Genomic DNA, 16582 nt, shown 5'->3' with positions numbered 1-16582 from the left:
GATGCTGATGCTACCAGTCCACAGACCACACTTGGGATAGCTTGCACAACAAAGCACACATATCTCCCAGTGAACCGTGGCAATTATAGCGATGATAACAAATAGTTCTCATGTTTTACCTTTCAAAAGCACTTTGCATAGCTACTAGAGAAATTCAAATTAAAACTAAACTGAGTTACCACTGCACACCCATCAGAATGGCCAAAATGAAAAGTAGTAACACCAAATGCTGGTGTGGATGTAAAGAAACTGGATCACTCATACATTCCTGGGAGAATGGCAAATTGAAAATAGTTTGCCCATTTCTTTTAAAACTATAAATGGATTTATCATACAATTATATTCTTGAGCATTTATCCCAGAGAAATAAAAACTTATTTCATGCAGAAATGTGTACACATATATTCACAGCATTTTTATTTGTAAAAGCCCCAAACTGGAAATGTTCCTCACGAGGTGAATGGTTAAACAAACTAGTGCATCCATACCATGGAATACTATGTCACAATAAAAAGGTATAAACTATTAATACACACAAGAGTTTGGATGAATCTCAGTGACATTACGCTAAATGAAAAATACCCAACCTCAAAAAGGTAAATCCTCATTCCATCTACATAACATTTGTGAAATAACATAGTTGTAGACATGAACAAAGTAGTGTTTTTCAGGGGTTGAGGAGGGGAACAATGGACGTATGGCTATAAAGGGAGAGCATGAGGGAATCTTGTGATGGTTAATCTTGGTTATGGTAGTAGTTACACAAAACTGCCCATGTGATTAAATCATACAGAGCTACACACATGCTCACACATAAATGAATGCATGCATAAGTGGTGAAAGCAAAATAGCTCTATAGATTGTGCTAATGTCAATTTCCTGTTTTTGATATTGTGCTATAGTTATGCAAGGTGTTAACACAGGGTGAAGGGTACACAGAACCTCCCTGTATATTTATTTGTACCTTCTTTGCATCTATCATTATCTCAAAATAAAAAGTTTTTTTTAAAGCACTTTGCATATGCTATCTCACTTGATCCTCATGATAACTCTGGGAAGTGAGTAGTATGATCACTAACATTATGCAAAAAAGAAAATCAAGGCCCAGGGGACCAACTGCTGATGGAAGACTACATAGCTAAAAACTGACAAAGCCAGGACTGAAGTAAGACTACATCCTTTCATAAGTATTGATATATTAATGTATAAGTATTAATAGATGTAAAAAAATTTAGGAGACCCAATTATCAGAAATGTAGATGTGCTTCAGATAGTAAATTTGCAAAGTATAAATAAAACACAAGCCCTCCATCTTCCCATGACTTACGATAGACTTGCAGGTTGTAGTGCTTGGTGATGGTGTAGGGAGCAGTCTCTGTATTTATATCTGCTTTGTAGTTTCCTGCATCTTCCATCCTCAGATTGCTAATGATCAGGTTGCAGCTTGGATCTAAGACATGTATCCGATCATAATAATTTCTGTGGGTCACAGTAACTGTGGGTGCTGTTTCTGAGTCTCCTGGTTTTACAAAAGCAACAGATGTTTCAGAAGTCCAAGCAATGATTTTAACTTGCTGTGGTTCTTGGATATTTACAGGGAAAGTGACTGATTCTCCCAGAATCCCAAACACCGTGAAGATTTCTGAGTCTTCTCCAGCTGCTTCTGGCCCTGAGAACGCAAGAAGTAAACTGTAGTCATCTGACTGTTGCCCCTTTCACGGTTCCTAATATTTCTAGCCTCAGAGCTTCCTGAGGAGTTGCCACAAATGCAGTTCACCCAGTTTCTTGAGGATGCATTCTACTCTAGGTGTATTTAGTATGTTATGACAACTAAATTTTCTAAAGCATTCTCATTCAAAAACTAAGTTTCTCATTAGAGATCCATGTTATTAAAAATATTTTTACCGAGACTTATAGACTGAAAACTGGAAGGCATTTAAGAGGTGAAGGCCATAAGCCTCCATGAAGTCTAAGATATTAGGTGCATTTCTTTCCCAAAATCATATTGCCAAGTGCTGGAAGAGCTGGAACAAGAACCTGCAATATCATGTCTGACGGACTCTTGGGTCATTGCTTTTCATTTTCCTGTGATCTCTGCAAAAAGCAAGTAACAGTTGTGTCTCTTTTGCTGGAAGATATAGGCAGAGTGCTTTGGAGGCTCTGGAGAAACTATTCCCCAAGTTGGTAATTTTTGGGGATCTTTTTCTGTTTACTTCTATATTCCTAGTCTCTAGAAGAGTGCCTGACACATAGAAGGTGCTTAATAAATATTTGTGGAATTAATTGATAGAATTTACTTGTGTTTTCTAGACTCTCTTGGAACAACTTCTGAAGTAAGCAAAGTTCGTTTATTCATTCATACATTTGTGAATGAATGCATGTATTTACTCAGGATCGGTTTTGTTCCAGATACTATGGTGGGTATTTATTAATTTAATTTATAATAAGTGTTTGTTGGACATCTACTCTTAAACAAGATACAAGGGGCTGGGGATACAACGGTGAGAAGAAACAGATGCAATTCTTGCTCTTTGGAACTTACAGTCAGAGGAGGATACCAATGTTGATCAGATAATCATACAAACAAATGGATAGATAAAAAATATCTAAGTATTATGGTGATTTCAGAAAGACCAGCAAGAGGACTTGATCTGTTCTGGGAATCCAGGGAACATTTCCTAGGGAAAGCTGAAGGATCAATACTTTTGAAACATAACATGGGAAGATGAGAAGCTTATTTTCTCTTCCCTTTTTTCTCCTCTATCAGTTTTGAAAATAAACTCATTTAATACGTAGTTTGTAAAATGAGAGACAATATAATTACCAGACATTATTTTTTCTGCTCTTCCTCATCCTCTTCTTCATTATCATGTAATTCCCAATGAGTGCTCTTCAGTGAGAAACAGTGTTTGGGGCAAGCATGGATGATATTCAATATATTTAATAACCAGTATGACATGGACCCTGACCAATCGGAAATGGCGTTAGCCATAAACAAATTAGTTGGGCGGTTCTGGTGTGTACTGGCTACATGTAGGCTCTGATGACCATGACATCAGTTTTCCACAGTTTTCCATCAGTTTAGGTTGACCCTAAAGTTTATCCAAGTCTAGATATATGGAAGAATAAAGATAATAAAGTATACAAGTCCCTTTGAATTGGCACAAAAATAAAGGGATTTCTTAAGCTGATGGGGCTGTCTCACTAAGGTCACCTCTGCTCTTCAGCTCAGCAACCACTGAAAGAGCCCCAGAGACAGCTGATGTAAACCTCTTTGCTTTCTGACCAACAGAGATTTTTTTCCTTAGGAGTAATATCCAGGACAAGGCCTTAGGACTTAGCTGGGGCTGGTTAAGTACAGAAGATGTAACAGGGAAGGGCAGAGAGTATGTGGGGTGGGAGTAGTTAGGGGGTAATTGGGAACCCTTATCTGCAAACATTTGTTAAGCGCTAATTGTGTGTCAGATACGTTAGGGACACATGGATAAACAGGACATCCTTGCAGCCATGAGGAGCTCACAGGCCAGAAAATAAGACAGATGTGGACACAAATGAAAGATAATACAACACTATGAGTGCGAAATGGTAAGAGCACTAGAAATAAACCATTGCGTGGGGCGGTGGGTCAGAAAGAGGCTAATGCTGCCTTTGGTGGTAGGAGTCACAGTTTGCCAAAATTCAAGAACATTAATTCTCCCCAGACAAACTGTTTTACTGGGCTGATGAGCTCTGGGAGAGAGGTGTTTGGAGTGTCCCAGCCTGAATCCCTGGATGTTCCAGGCAGGGGCATGTGATCTATTCAGTTGCACAGAACCCTGAGCTCAAAAGGACGCTGAACTGGACTTAATGCTGCATTGCCACCTTGAAATTCTACATGCTATTTAAACAAGGGGCCGTCCATTTTCATTTTGCACTGGGCCTGGCAAATTATCTAGCCAGCCCTGGTCCCAGATCTCCTATGTCTCTATTCTTTTTTGAAGTCAGGCCCTAGTGCTTAATTGCTTGCCACTTCACTCTGTGGATTGAGATTAGGTGTGAGGAGATAGACAGAACATAGATTCCGCAGACTTGTAATTTTGGTGGGTTCTCTCACCAAACCCCAGGAAGTATGTAGGTAGATTGTTTAGGCTGAGACATTAGGGCAGTTGAGCAGCCACAGTGGTTGGTATGTGGTGCAGTTTTAAAAGTATGTCTCATCTCCTGTAGCAAGTCATTCAGGAAGTGATGCCAGAGCATTTAAGGGCAATCAGGCGGTGGAAGTGGTGGGCAGGCAAAGCTGGGGGAAGCTGTTATATGTGCTGCTGGTATAATCGGCAAGAAAACTTTGCTTGCTGGAAAAGGCAAAGGGGTTGCACATGTTTAATATGAAGATTCTGCCACCTTCAAACACTTCAACTGTGCTCTGAGAGAAGCAGCTGCAAAACCATTGCCTGCTGTGGAAAGATAGGGAGGCAGAAGACGTAGGTGCAAGTACTTCTACTTATGAGCTGGAAAATCTTAACATGGTCACAAAACCTTTCTTTTTTCTTTCTTTTTTTTTTTTTTAAGACGAAGTCTCGCTCTCTCACTGTTGTCCAGGCTGGAGTGCAGTGGAGTGATCTCAGCTCACCGCAACCTCCACCTCCCGGGTTCAGGCGATTCTCCTGCCTCAGCCTCCTGAGTATCTGGGATTACAGGTACATGCCATCACGCCCAGCTAATTTTTGTATTTTTAGTAGAGACGGAGCTTCACCATGTTGGCCAGGCTTGTCTCAAACTCCTGACCTCGAATGATCTGCCCGCCTCAGCCTCCCAAAATGCTGGGATTACAGGCATGAGCCACCTCACCTGGCCTGGTCACAAAATCTTTCTGATTACCCAGGAAATGACATAATATGAGCCTCAGTTTCTTCATCCATAGAATGAAAACAGTAACTAAGGTATTTGCCTTATTTGGTGAGCAGCAAATGATGTAATGTGAGTAGAAGTACTTTGTTGATCATCAAGGCAAAATAAAAATTATTTCTGGAGTTTATAATGATAACATTCATAATACCTTCATCATCACCTTAACAGTTGGTACAAGCCCTTTGGGACTACCCTAGGCCATCCTTATGATGGCCTTGGCGATGCCAGGGCCATATTGGAGCATGTATCAAGAGCCATTTTTTAGGGCTAATTCAAGTAAAGCCTGGAGGGATAGTTTTAGGTACCCTGGATAGACTTTATTCTGCTCTCAAAAGACTTTAAGATTTAAAAGAAAGAATCTCCATATCAATCAAATCCAATATTTATGTTTCTAGATGCCAAAGGGACTCTAATTTTATATTACCACTGGAAGTGACCTTAGTAAAATCTAATTTCAGAGATAACTTGTGGCACAAAAACATCTTGAGGACTTAACATGAAATGCACTGTGTTAGTCTATGACAAAGACATATTCTCTGCCTTTTTGGGGGAATTTGATATCCGGTTAGGGAAATAAGACAGACAGACAGACACACACATACACACACACACACACACACACATGAAATTGTCCTTTGCAATATGAGGTAGTGAATAATAAATTCAAATGAATGGTAGAAACAGTGATTACAGTAGAAATTCTAAGAAGGGAAGGATCACTGAGCTGCAGTGGTTAGGAAAACTGTCTCAAAGAAAGTAGAATTTGTGGAGGATTTTGAAAGGTGAATAGAATTCTACTGGATGGAAAGGGAAAGGAAGGGTGTCTCAGGTCCTCGGATCCTGAATAAAAGTTTGGAAGTAGAACCTATGATGTTAGTTGGATGAATATAGATTTCTATAACAGAGTGGAGAGAGGTTTAGATTTGTGACAGCCTTGAGTTTGAGGTCTCCATCATAGGCAGAGGGGAACCATTAAGGTTTTTGATGGTGAAAACTTCAATAACGTTTTAGTCATTGTAATGTGGTAACAATGTGTGGGGAGAAAAACCGGAAATAGAGGCTGGATCAGAGAGGCTATTTAGGGGCTACCATGGTCTTCTGGACATGAACCAGGAAACAATGATGGGAATGGAAAGGAAGGGCTGGATTTGACAGATAGCACAAAGAAAGGCAATAAATAAAGAGGCATCTACTAGAACTCAATTGTTCAACAATATATTTTGAGTTTCTACTTTATGTCATTGGACAACTCATAAAGTTTATGATGGAAAGAAGTCAAAGGGAGAAGACAAGTTTAGTCTTAAAAATATTAAGTTTGAGGTGATGGTGGGCCACATAAGTAAGTTGTTGAAAAGATGGAAGATAAGGAGAGAGAATGGACTTGAAGTATTATTTGGGGCACTGTGACAGAATCTGCTAGCTGTTTTCCAACATTTGTTCCCACCTTCGTTCTTTGTAATAGAATTGCTAATTTTTACCAGGGCATATAGCCACCCAAAATAGACTGTATTGTCCTGCTTTCTTCTAGCTAACGTTAGTCATATGACTAAGTTCAGCCCAACAGAATGAAAGTGGAAGTGCTGTATATGACTTCTCTGACTTTAAGAAGAGTGAGGAGCCTGGTGCAGTGGCTCATGCCTGTAATCCCAACACTTTGGGAGGCCGAGGTGGGTGGATTGCTTGAGCCTAGGAGTATGAGACTAGCCTGGGTTGGTACGAGACCAAAAGGGCAAAACCCTGTATCTACAAAAAAATACAAAAATTACCCGGGCAATGATGGTGCACACCTGTAGTACCAAATGCCTAGAAGGCTGAGGTAGGAGGATCACCTGAACCCAAGGGGGTCAGGGTAGCAGTGAGCCAAGATCACACCAGTGCACGCCAGCCTGGGCAACAGAGTGAGACCCTGTCTCAAAAAAACAAACAAAAAAAGAGGGAAATTTGCCCTTTTCATCTCTTCCTTGCTTTTGCAGACCAGAAGGCCATGACAGCTGGATCTCAGACAGACATTCTGAGTCACGAGGAGGACATCAGGTTCTGAGGATGGTGGAGCAGGAAGAGAGAAGTCAGAGACCCCAGTGACCTTGTGAACTATTCTAGCAACTGTGAACTGCCAACTCTGGACTTTTTTACATGAGCAAGCAATAAACTTCTTTCTTGCTTAAGCCAGTCTTACTTTAGTGTCTCTGGTACTTAACAGTAACACTGAAATCAAAGGGGTTCAGAGATCATTCACAGAAACGGGGTGGGTGAAAGAGAGGAGGGTCATTCAGGAAGAGTAAGCCTGAAGTCCATGACTGAGCCTTGTGAGAGTGCTCACATTTATAGAAGAGGCATCATCAAAAGAAACCAAATAGACAAAGCAGTAAGAATGCAAGAGAGGCACCAATAGTGGACAATATCACAGAAAGGAGAAAGAGTCTCAAGGAGTTGATTGCCACTGATGTCTAATGTGTCTAATGATTCAGTGTTCAATGGAAATGAAGACTGAAAATGGCCCTGGGTTTGCCTGTTATGAGGTTATTGATGGCCTTTGAGAATGTGGTGCAAGTAAGACAACTCAATGGGAGGCCAGAGTCTAGGGGACTGACAGAGTAGGTGGTAAAGCATGGAGGAAAAGCTTGACAGTGAAAGGAGGGAGATAAAATAGAGCAATAGATAGAGGGTCAGGTAAAACTAATTTATTTGATTTTGTTTTAAAATAGAAGAGACTGGGGGGTTGGGGGGCAGGTGCTAGGGAGAGTGAGCAGAGAGAGATGTCCCCAGTGGACCTGCTCTAGGTCAGATGCTCCTGCCCATGGGCTTTCTGGAACTCCAGGTTTCCCTCTCATAGCGGTTGCCACATTGTGTGGTGGTCATCAATCTGCGTGTCTGTGTTCTGGACACTGAATGACTCGAGTCCAGGGGTCTTGCCTTAAACCTCTGGTACGAAGCACAGCACAAGACGCACAGGCCACTAATGCTTGTCATGGAACGAAAGATGGAAAGGAAAGTGCAAGCAGTGAAAGCTGTGAGCTTCCAATCAGAGGATGGTCACACCCTCACCTGAAGGAAAGGGAAAGGAAAAGATGAGTGAAAGAGCGAAGGTATTCTGAGATGCTATGAAACATGGGTCTTTAATAACAGGAAGAGGCTGCCTGGTGAAGCAGAGTGACCACAGACTTGAACCAGGTGGGCTTGTGCTCAGGTTCGGTCCCTGACATTTGCTGAGGTCCTGATCTTACTTGATCACGAGATGGGATATAATAATGGCTGCATCACAGAATTGTTGTGAGGGCACACAGAAGGTGCTTAATACACAGTGGACATTTTGGAATAGATAGGACAAAATACAAGACAATCATTTGGTGGCCTTCATCTCTTCAGTAATGTGGAAGGGGAGACTATCTGCTAAGAGTGAGGAGGGAAGAGTGGGACCAGCTAGGAGGTATACAGACTAAGGGTGCAGATTTTGAATCCAGGTATATTTGAACCCAGCTGTGTTATCTTGAGAAAATCATTGAAATTCACTGTTCCTCAGGTGCCTCATCTGTAAAGTGTGCACAATTATTTATTTATTTATTTATTTATTTAGGGATGGAGTCTCTCTCTGTCACTAGGCTGGAGTGCAATGGGGTGATCTTGGCTCACTGCAACCTCTACCTCCTGGGTTCAAGCAATTCTCCTGCCTCAGGCTCCCGAGTAGCTGGAACTACAGGCATCCGCCACCATGCCTGGCTAATTTTTGTATTTTTAGTAGAGATGGGGTTTCACCATGTTGGCCAGAACAGTCTTGAACTCCTGACCTCGTGATCTATCTGCCGCGGCCTCCCGAAGTGCTGGGACTACAGGCGTGAGCCACTATGCCCGGCGGGACAATTGTTAAATGTAATTGTGAAGATAAAGCATTAGCACAATGCCTAGCACATATAAATGGTAGTTGCTATTATTTTGGGGAATGTGAAAATTTTGGGGAAATGGTACTATAAGGGATACCATAGGGAGTTGACAAGAGATTGATGAAGGGGATCAAGTGTTCGCTAAGTAGCCTTGGGAGCTCAGTGAAGAAGCAGTAACTCACATTTTCAACCTTTCCCAAAGAGTGTGATTTACTGATCTTCTTATGCCAGAACTCAAATAGGAAAAGTAGGACAAAGGCCATACCTCCAAAGGAGAAGCAGGGGCAAGAAAAGGCTGAAACCCTGGGGTGGAGACTTACATGGAAAAATCTGTCCACTGTGACTCTTAGGTAGCTATGGCAAAGAGGGAGCCCAGGACCCAGAGGGCAGGATGGCCAGTGTTGAAAGAGAGCACTGAGGACTAGCTGCTCACTGGAGGTGGCCTGCCCCTCCTGGCTTGGGCTGAGGCACCCTTTCCAATGCAATACACCTTTCTGTGTATAAGATGATAATCCTGTTTCCCCGGATAATCCCAGGTATATGGGTGGACTTTACAAATGTACATTTCATGGTTAGGTAGCTACCAAAGCCAATGACTAAAAGAAGACAATAGGGATCGTGAGAAAAAGAATATTTGAACAAACAAACAAATAGAAAAGAATCAGACACCTCATACACAGTGTAAAGATTGATGGGGTATGATGCTTTTAACTGGTGAGAAGAAAATTCTTCAAGGCTGGGCAAGTGAAATTTATCTAAGTTTTGGGTGGAATCCAAAGTGATTTTGAAATGTCAAATATTGATGACAATGGAGAGGGCCTTTAGGACTAAAATCCCATAGTTCTCCTTAGAGTCTATTAAAAATGAATACGGTGTACCCTTGGAGTTTGGGGAGCTCTCCAGTCGCCTTTCACAACCTCTACCATCACTACTAGGCTCTGCCAGATCTGCCCCTACTTCTCCCCGACTCCATCCATACCAGCTCCCTCTGTTCTGTAAACAGGCCAGGGGCACTTTGCCTTAGAGCTTTTGCACCTGCTGTTCTCTTCTTTTCCTACTACACTCTTTTCAGCAGTCCCCTACTTTGTTCAGGTTTCTATCCCAATATCATCTCATCATGAAGAGCTTTCCTGGTCACTGTGCCTAAAATAGCAATCCCCTCCCCATCGTTCTCTATTGCCTTGCCTTGCTACCCTTCTGTTCATTGCATCACTAAAGCATTGCCTGTGCATATGTATTGATTGTCTCCCGACCTATCCCCTAAATACACTGCTACTATAATGCAATTATCAAGAATGCAGAGTCTTTGTCTGTTTCAATCACTACTGTTCCTCCAACAACTAATGAATGATTATTAAATGTTTGTTGAAAAAATGAACACCAGCCTGGGCAACATAATGAGATCTCATCTCTACAGAAAAGAAAATTAAAAAAAAAAATTAGTCAGGTGTGGTGACATGTGCCTGTAGTCCCGGCTACTTGGGAAGCTGAGACAGGAGGATCGCTTGAGCCTGGGAGGTCAAGGCTGCAGTGAACCGTGATTGTTCTACTGCACAAGAATTTTTTTTTTTTTTTGCAACTGACTCAATTATTCTTTTCCAACAATAGAAAACAAGGCAGAAAATCACAGCGAGAAAAAGAGTAAGGGCAAGAGAGGACTCTTTACTGGTCTCTGAGTCTTGATGTGAAAGATGAAGGATTTAAACTGATTATTAAGAAGAGGAAGATGGCTAACTGTAACTTCTTTCTACTCCAAAATTCTATACTGTTTGTGAAGAAATTTTTTTAGATTCACAGAATGGGGACCCACAGCATAGTTAGTAAAAGTGTCATTAACTAGGGATGAGGAAACACATTCAAGTCAAGGGTCTGCTGTTGACTAGCTAAATGACCATGAACGTCACTTACTTGCTAAGTCTCAGGGTTTTAGTTGGTAAAAAAAAAATTAAAAATAGAGCCATCCTGTTGTTTTGAGGAATTATGAGGATTAGATGACATGAGAGTGCTCTCAAGTGTGTGCACTAATGGAGAACAGTCTAGTGGTCCCAAGGGGAGCCTTGCCTTGTGGATTCGCCTGTGTGGCACCATGAGTCAGTGATTGAGAACTAGCCTGCCTGGGCTAGAATCCTGCCATAAACCCTAGGGAAAGTCAAGAAAGACAAGAGGCCTTGTCTTCATCTTGAAGACTCCTCGATGCAAGAACTTCAGATCAATGGCAGGGAAAGTCAGTAACCTCTCTGTACCTCAGTTTCCCCAACTTTAAAATGAAGGTAATATTAGCACATTAGCGAAGGTAATAGTAGCACAATATTTGACCACATAAAAATATTATGAGGGTTAAATGAGTTAATATTTGTAGACCTCTTAAAATAGTGCCTGGCATATACTAGGCACCATATGTGTTTGCTATGTAAAACAAACATCTTCAAAGAGACTAAACTAACATCTCAGACAACTGTGAAGGGAAAAATAAGAGTTGGGGTATTGGGGAGATGTTAAAGTCAGCAAATAGCTATTAATAAGAGTGGAAATGGGGAAGGCTGTCCTGTTGCTTAACAGATACCTCCACCCCCCTACTTTCTTAGCATCCACCAAATAAGCATTTCGGGTGTGTGCGTGTGTGTGTGTGTGTGTGTGTGTGTGTGTGTGTGTGTTTGGTGTTAGCGGGACTAGCTAAACTTCCTCTTCTCTTCTCCACCCACACTGCCTCCTAGAATCAAAAAGTGGGGGTAGAATATCGCTGAGTATTGCAGGTGTGGGAGAGTGACCAGAGGTAGCTTTAGCCTGTAGTACCCAAAAGAGAGTTCATTATAACTGCTCACACTGAGTGAAGGGACATAGACAGAAAGGGGAAGCACAGGGTTAGACAGCAGGAATTTTGTGTCATTCTTCAAAGCGACGGAAAGTCCTTGATCATGAGATTTTAAGAAAAAGGAACCTACCACCCCCATGCAATAGTACATTATTTTCCCCTGGAATTTTTACTTTAAATCATCTTTATCGGGATTTAGTTTAACTTGAATCAGTTCGTTGAAAACACACACACACATACACACACATACACACACACACACACACACACACACACACACACACACACAATCTCCAAACAGACATGGGATCATCGCCATACACCATTTTATCATTGCTGCCCTCTATTAGCATGTACTTGAACACTGAGTGTAACAAAGGGGTCCGGTTATTCACAGTGGGCCCACTCACCTCTCGGACTTTTAAGTCTTAACTGCTGAAACGCCCATGACTATGTTTAACATCCAGCAGGACGTCGAGATCATGTTGATACTGGACTTTTATTTGTTTAAAGAAACTAATTCAACTCATGTTTGAATAATATTAAAGTGAATGGTCTTTGAAACATGTCTGGAGATGGTTATTTGCTTGGTATTCTGCCTCACTGGCCTGCCTCAATTTCTGTTATTGGCAAGGACCTGCCGGCAGCTCCTTCTTCCTCTGTGGGCAGGTATAGAGACAGGTGCAGCTTCTATCCCAACAATCCTGTCTTGCCGGAAATAAATAAATCATCACTTTTTACTGACAAATTCCCAAATGTGATAAACATTAATAGTGGGGAGAGTAATTTACTCTACTTCAGCATCAAAGTGGGTGGACGCAGCATGACTCAGATGTTAAATCTAAGGACACTGAAGTTTAAATTCTATTCCCTTCACTTTTTGTTAAATGACCTTCGACTCTCTGTGCATCAATGCTTTTATCTGTATATTTCACCTTTGACTCTCTGTGTATGAATGCTTCTTTTCTGTGAAGGAAGTTTAAATTCTACTTGCCTCACTTTTTGTTAAATGACCTTTGACTCTCTGTGTATCAATGCTTTTATCTGTATATTTCACCTTTGACTCTCTGTGTATGAATGCTTCCTTTCTGTGAAGGAAGTTTAAATTCTGCTTCCTTCACTTTTTGTTAAATGACCTTTGAGACTCTGTGTATCAATGCTTTCGTCTGTATATGCACATATTAATAGTACGTATCTCATAGTGTGTTGTAAAGATTAGACAAAATAATAACTGTAGACTACTTAGAGTAATGCCGAATATGCAGTGATTGCTCCATAAATGGTTATTTATTAGTATTATTGATGGGCGATAAGATACGAAATTGAAGAAATAGAAATAAGAATGGAGCAGAGAAAGGGAAGAATTAAGAGTGTGAGACAGAATATGTAGAGGGGATGGGCAAGGATTAAAACTTGTGGACTGCTCCGTCTCCTACCCCCAGAGTGGGAGTGTCTCCTAGGGTATGTGGAGAGACAGTCAGAGTCATGGTGTTTCCAAAGTCGTGATTAGAAAGTTGAGATCAGAGCATAAGACTGTGAATTTTGACTCAGAAAACTTTTCCAACATAGAACAGTCATGAGTTTGCCCACTCAGACTTTCCTTATGTCGGTGATTTCTGGGGGAAAATGGGGATTTCTCCCTGCATCTCTCCACTGCGTCCCAGCCTCTTCAACTGCTCTGAATTCCAGGAAAATGCATAAAATGTAGACTCTGAAGCCCAGTACTGAATATAAAGGACTACCTCTAACAGGAACAGCAGCAGGAGGAATTCAGGGTATATTTTTGTGCTCAGAAAAGGTTTGCAGGAATAATCCTTAACAGGCAAACGGATAATTCGGTAAAAGTAGACAGTATGTAAAAAGTACGCCTGGCTTTACTTTTATTAAAAAACAAAAACAAACAAAGAAAACTCCCATTCCCTCTTTCATAGATCTTTGATTAAATGGACATCTCATTCCTAGTCTCCTTTTCCAGAATTCCAACAACCAACACCTAAGCTCAAACTCCCACCAACTTTTCTCCTGTTTATGTTCCTTGGACCATTCCCAGACAGAGGAGTCCTGCCCAGGATCTCCGTGCAGTAAAGCCATGTCTCCTCCTAAGAATGCATGAAAAGTAAGTGTGAAAAACAGCAGCATTAGCTAATATCTGTTAAACGATACATTCAGCTACTATGCCAAGTGTTGTACATGCATTATCATCATTTTGATTCTCAAAACAATTCTACTCTATTAATACCTTCCCCATTTTGAAGCTGAAACAAAAGTCAGAGGAGGAATATAACTTACTCAGGGTCACAAAACTCATAAACAAAATAATTCACTACTGGCTGATTTGACAATTTATTTCAGTTTCAGTAGATGAAAGAAGTGTATCCTAGAGCTACCTTTTATCTTAGCAGGTATTAACCTTTTGCATCAAGAATTTGAAAACAGTGAGTAAGGAGGTCAGGTGGAGCAGAAAGAAGAACCAATAAGACTGGGATTAACCTTAAGATTAGAAAAACCAATGTCTATTTCTACCTCTACCAATTTAGGTATTGAAATTTCAGGTGAATTTTTTAACCTCTAAATCTTACTTGATTTTTCTTGCATAATGTAATTAATAACATCTATCTTTCCCATCTCAATGGTTTTCATATGGATAACATAAGAATGTAGGCATAAATATTGTAAAATGTTTTGAAAATTAAGTGGTATCAAATGCCACCTTGTCTAGTCTCTCTCTGGAAGATTAAGGACATTCCCAGAACCAACTTTTCCTCACCTAGTTGCATTTTCTGTTTGCCGTTCTAGAGCAGCCAGCAGAGGCTCCAAAAATTTGATCTGACCTGTGTTAATGTTACACAGTTTTCTTTGTACCAATAACAATCAATATTCATGTTGTTCTTTTAGTTTACTGTTATGCCATAAGCAAGAAAAATCGTGTTTTTAATTGAAGTTTTCCAACTATTTTTTTAGACTATTTGTGTAAAATGGGACAGTAATCTCTTCCTCATTTATTTTGGAGTTTCTGAAGGATAAAAGCAGCATAATGTCTCCGTGTTTTGAAAATAAAGGGAATTTATAGAGACGAGGCCTACGCAAGGATAACAATGAGTCAAGCATCACTCTAACCTGATGGAGCAATCAACTATAATTAGGAAAGACATCTTCTGTCTCAAAAACCACCACAATTGAATGCCAAGAAGAAATTGCTTTTAAGTCATTCAAGCTTTCAGGTGATGTTTCCTTTTCCAGACTTTGTGGGAGGGTTTACCAAGTTCTGGCTCCTCTGAGAAGGATTTGCTTCAGACCTTTGGAAACTGAGATCTCCAAAACCAGATAAAATTCAGAAATATAGACTTTAAAGCTGAAAACCACTTAGGTTTGGATTTTTTAAGTCTCCCCCCAGCCAGTTGGATCTTGCTGAGTACAGTAAATACTGAGACTCAGCAGTTCTGTTACAAACATCAAAAGAACAGTTCAGTCTTTCTTAAGGGCAAGTTTTAAAACTTTATGGAAAACTAGGAGGGGATCAGCAAGGGTCAGAACTCACAGGTTTGCAGGCAAAGGAGCAAGATCCATACATGGTGTTGAGCCATCTCTCTTGGGGTCTAATCTTCTGTGGAAAAGCACGGCACTGTTCTAGCAGAGTCAGTTTCACTGGAGTTTTTGTCCTCCTTTTTATAGCTAAGCTGAAGAAAGGAAGTGCAACTAACTTCCTTTAGTTAACATTGGTGTTGTATTACTGTGCTAGTTTTTTTGAATTTAAAGGGCCTAACATTAATTATTTTATCTATTGTGTGCCTACTATGTGCCAGACAGTCTTCTGGGTGCTGGCAATATACAGAGCAACAAAGCAATTGATCATCCTCTTTTCATGGAGTTTTTACTCTTTTTTGGAGTAATCAACAACTAAACAAGCAATTCCAATATAACGCAACAAGTGTTGTAACAGGGAAAATACAGGGAACACTGAGAACAGTAGGGACATCTATCTCAGGCTAAGAAAAGTTGGAGTAGGCTTTCTGAAGAAATTGACAATCAACCTGAGACAAGCTTGAAGAATGAATTACTATTATTAGGCAAATGGTGGTGGCGGATGTGAAAGAGAAAAAATGTTTCAACATATGGTAGGAGCTTAAAAAAATTGTAGCAATTAAAATTATATAATTATAGTTAGATAAAATAATCACAATATATGATTATGTATTATATATAATCATAATATTTTTACCATAATAAATTATATATTAATTATATCATACTTAGTTAATTATATATTATTTAACATTTAATATAATCAATTATATATTAATTATATATTATTAATTATATTAGTCAAAGGTCAAAGAGACGATGGAAGAGACATAATACTGAGTTATATTAAGTATTATGTTAATAATGTATATTTACATATCATACAATAATACATAATTATATATTAATACATAACATAGTATAACTATATACATATAATTATGTATGATTCCATGATATCATCATGAAACATGATCACACTTTATTAGGGACACAAAAAGCATTTGATAAAAATTAAAGCTGAAAGGGATTTTTAGACTATCAAATCTATTTAGCAGAAGGAGAAACTGGCTCAGAAGGAGAGGAAGTGATTTTTCCCTAGTTCACTCAGTGAATTAGTAAACTGAGGTAAAAGCCAGCAAGTGTCACTTAGAAAAGACCGTGACTCCTGGGCATGAGAGACAGCAGGTGCAGAGGCATGCTTAGGCGGAGCTGAGCTAGATTTAACAGGCCTTTTTCTTGCAGAGGGTCCTCATCCTGGTTAATAAGACCAAGAGTGATTGCATAATGTGTGTATGGGAAGGGTTGTCTGGGAATGTGATGGAAATGGATATTTGGGCCCACAAGCTAAGCAGTTTGACCCAGCTATTTTGGGGAGTGCTGGGAAGGCTGGGGACACTACCCCTGAGACCTGGAGGATGTGTACAGCTTTTCCAACTGAGAGGAGTCCTCATGCCAGCTAGCTTATTCCTAGGAAAACTGG

The 16582-nt window shown here is 40.3% G+C and overlaps 1 protein-coding gene across 5 annotated transcripts in view; it reads right to left on the bottom strand.

Annotated features, from left to right (window-relative positions):
• CD84 (CD84 molecule) overlaps positions 1-15256 on the bottom strand; it is a 42489-nt gene extending 27233 nt beyond the window's left edge. For 4 of the 5 annotated variants that reach the window (XM_017503605.1, XM_017503599.1, XM_017503600.1 and 1 more), the window contains exons 1-2: positions 15116-15256; positions 1328-1669 (exon numbers count right to left, since the gene is read on the bottom strand). In XM_017503605.1, coding sequence (XP_017359094.1) covers positions 1328-1669; positions 15116-15161 — 388 coding nt within the window. In that variant the 5' untranslated portion in view covers positions 15162-15256. The remainder of the gene's footprint in view (positions 1-1327; positions 1670-15115) is intronic. The other variant, XM_037729612.1, reaches the window with a different exon arrangement.
• Positions 15257-16582: the final 1326 nt, after the last annotated feature.

This window comes from Cebus imitator, unplaced genomic scaffold, assembly GCF_001604975.1.
Source record: "Cebus imitator isolate Cc_AM_T3 unplaced genomic scaffold, Cebus_imitator-1.0 Scaffold313, whole genome shotgun sequence".
NCBI classification, from domain to species: domain Eukaryota; kingdom Metazoa; phylum Chordata; class Mammalia; order Primates; family Cebidae; genus Cebus; species Cebus imitator.
This window is presented reverse-complemented; position numbering and strand designations above follow the sequence as displayed.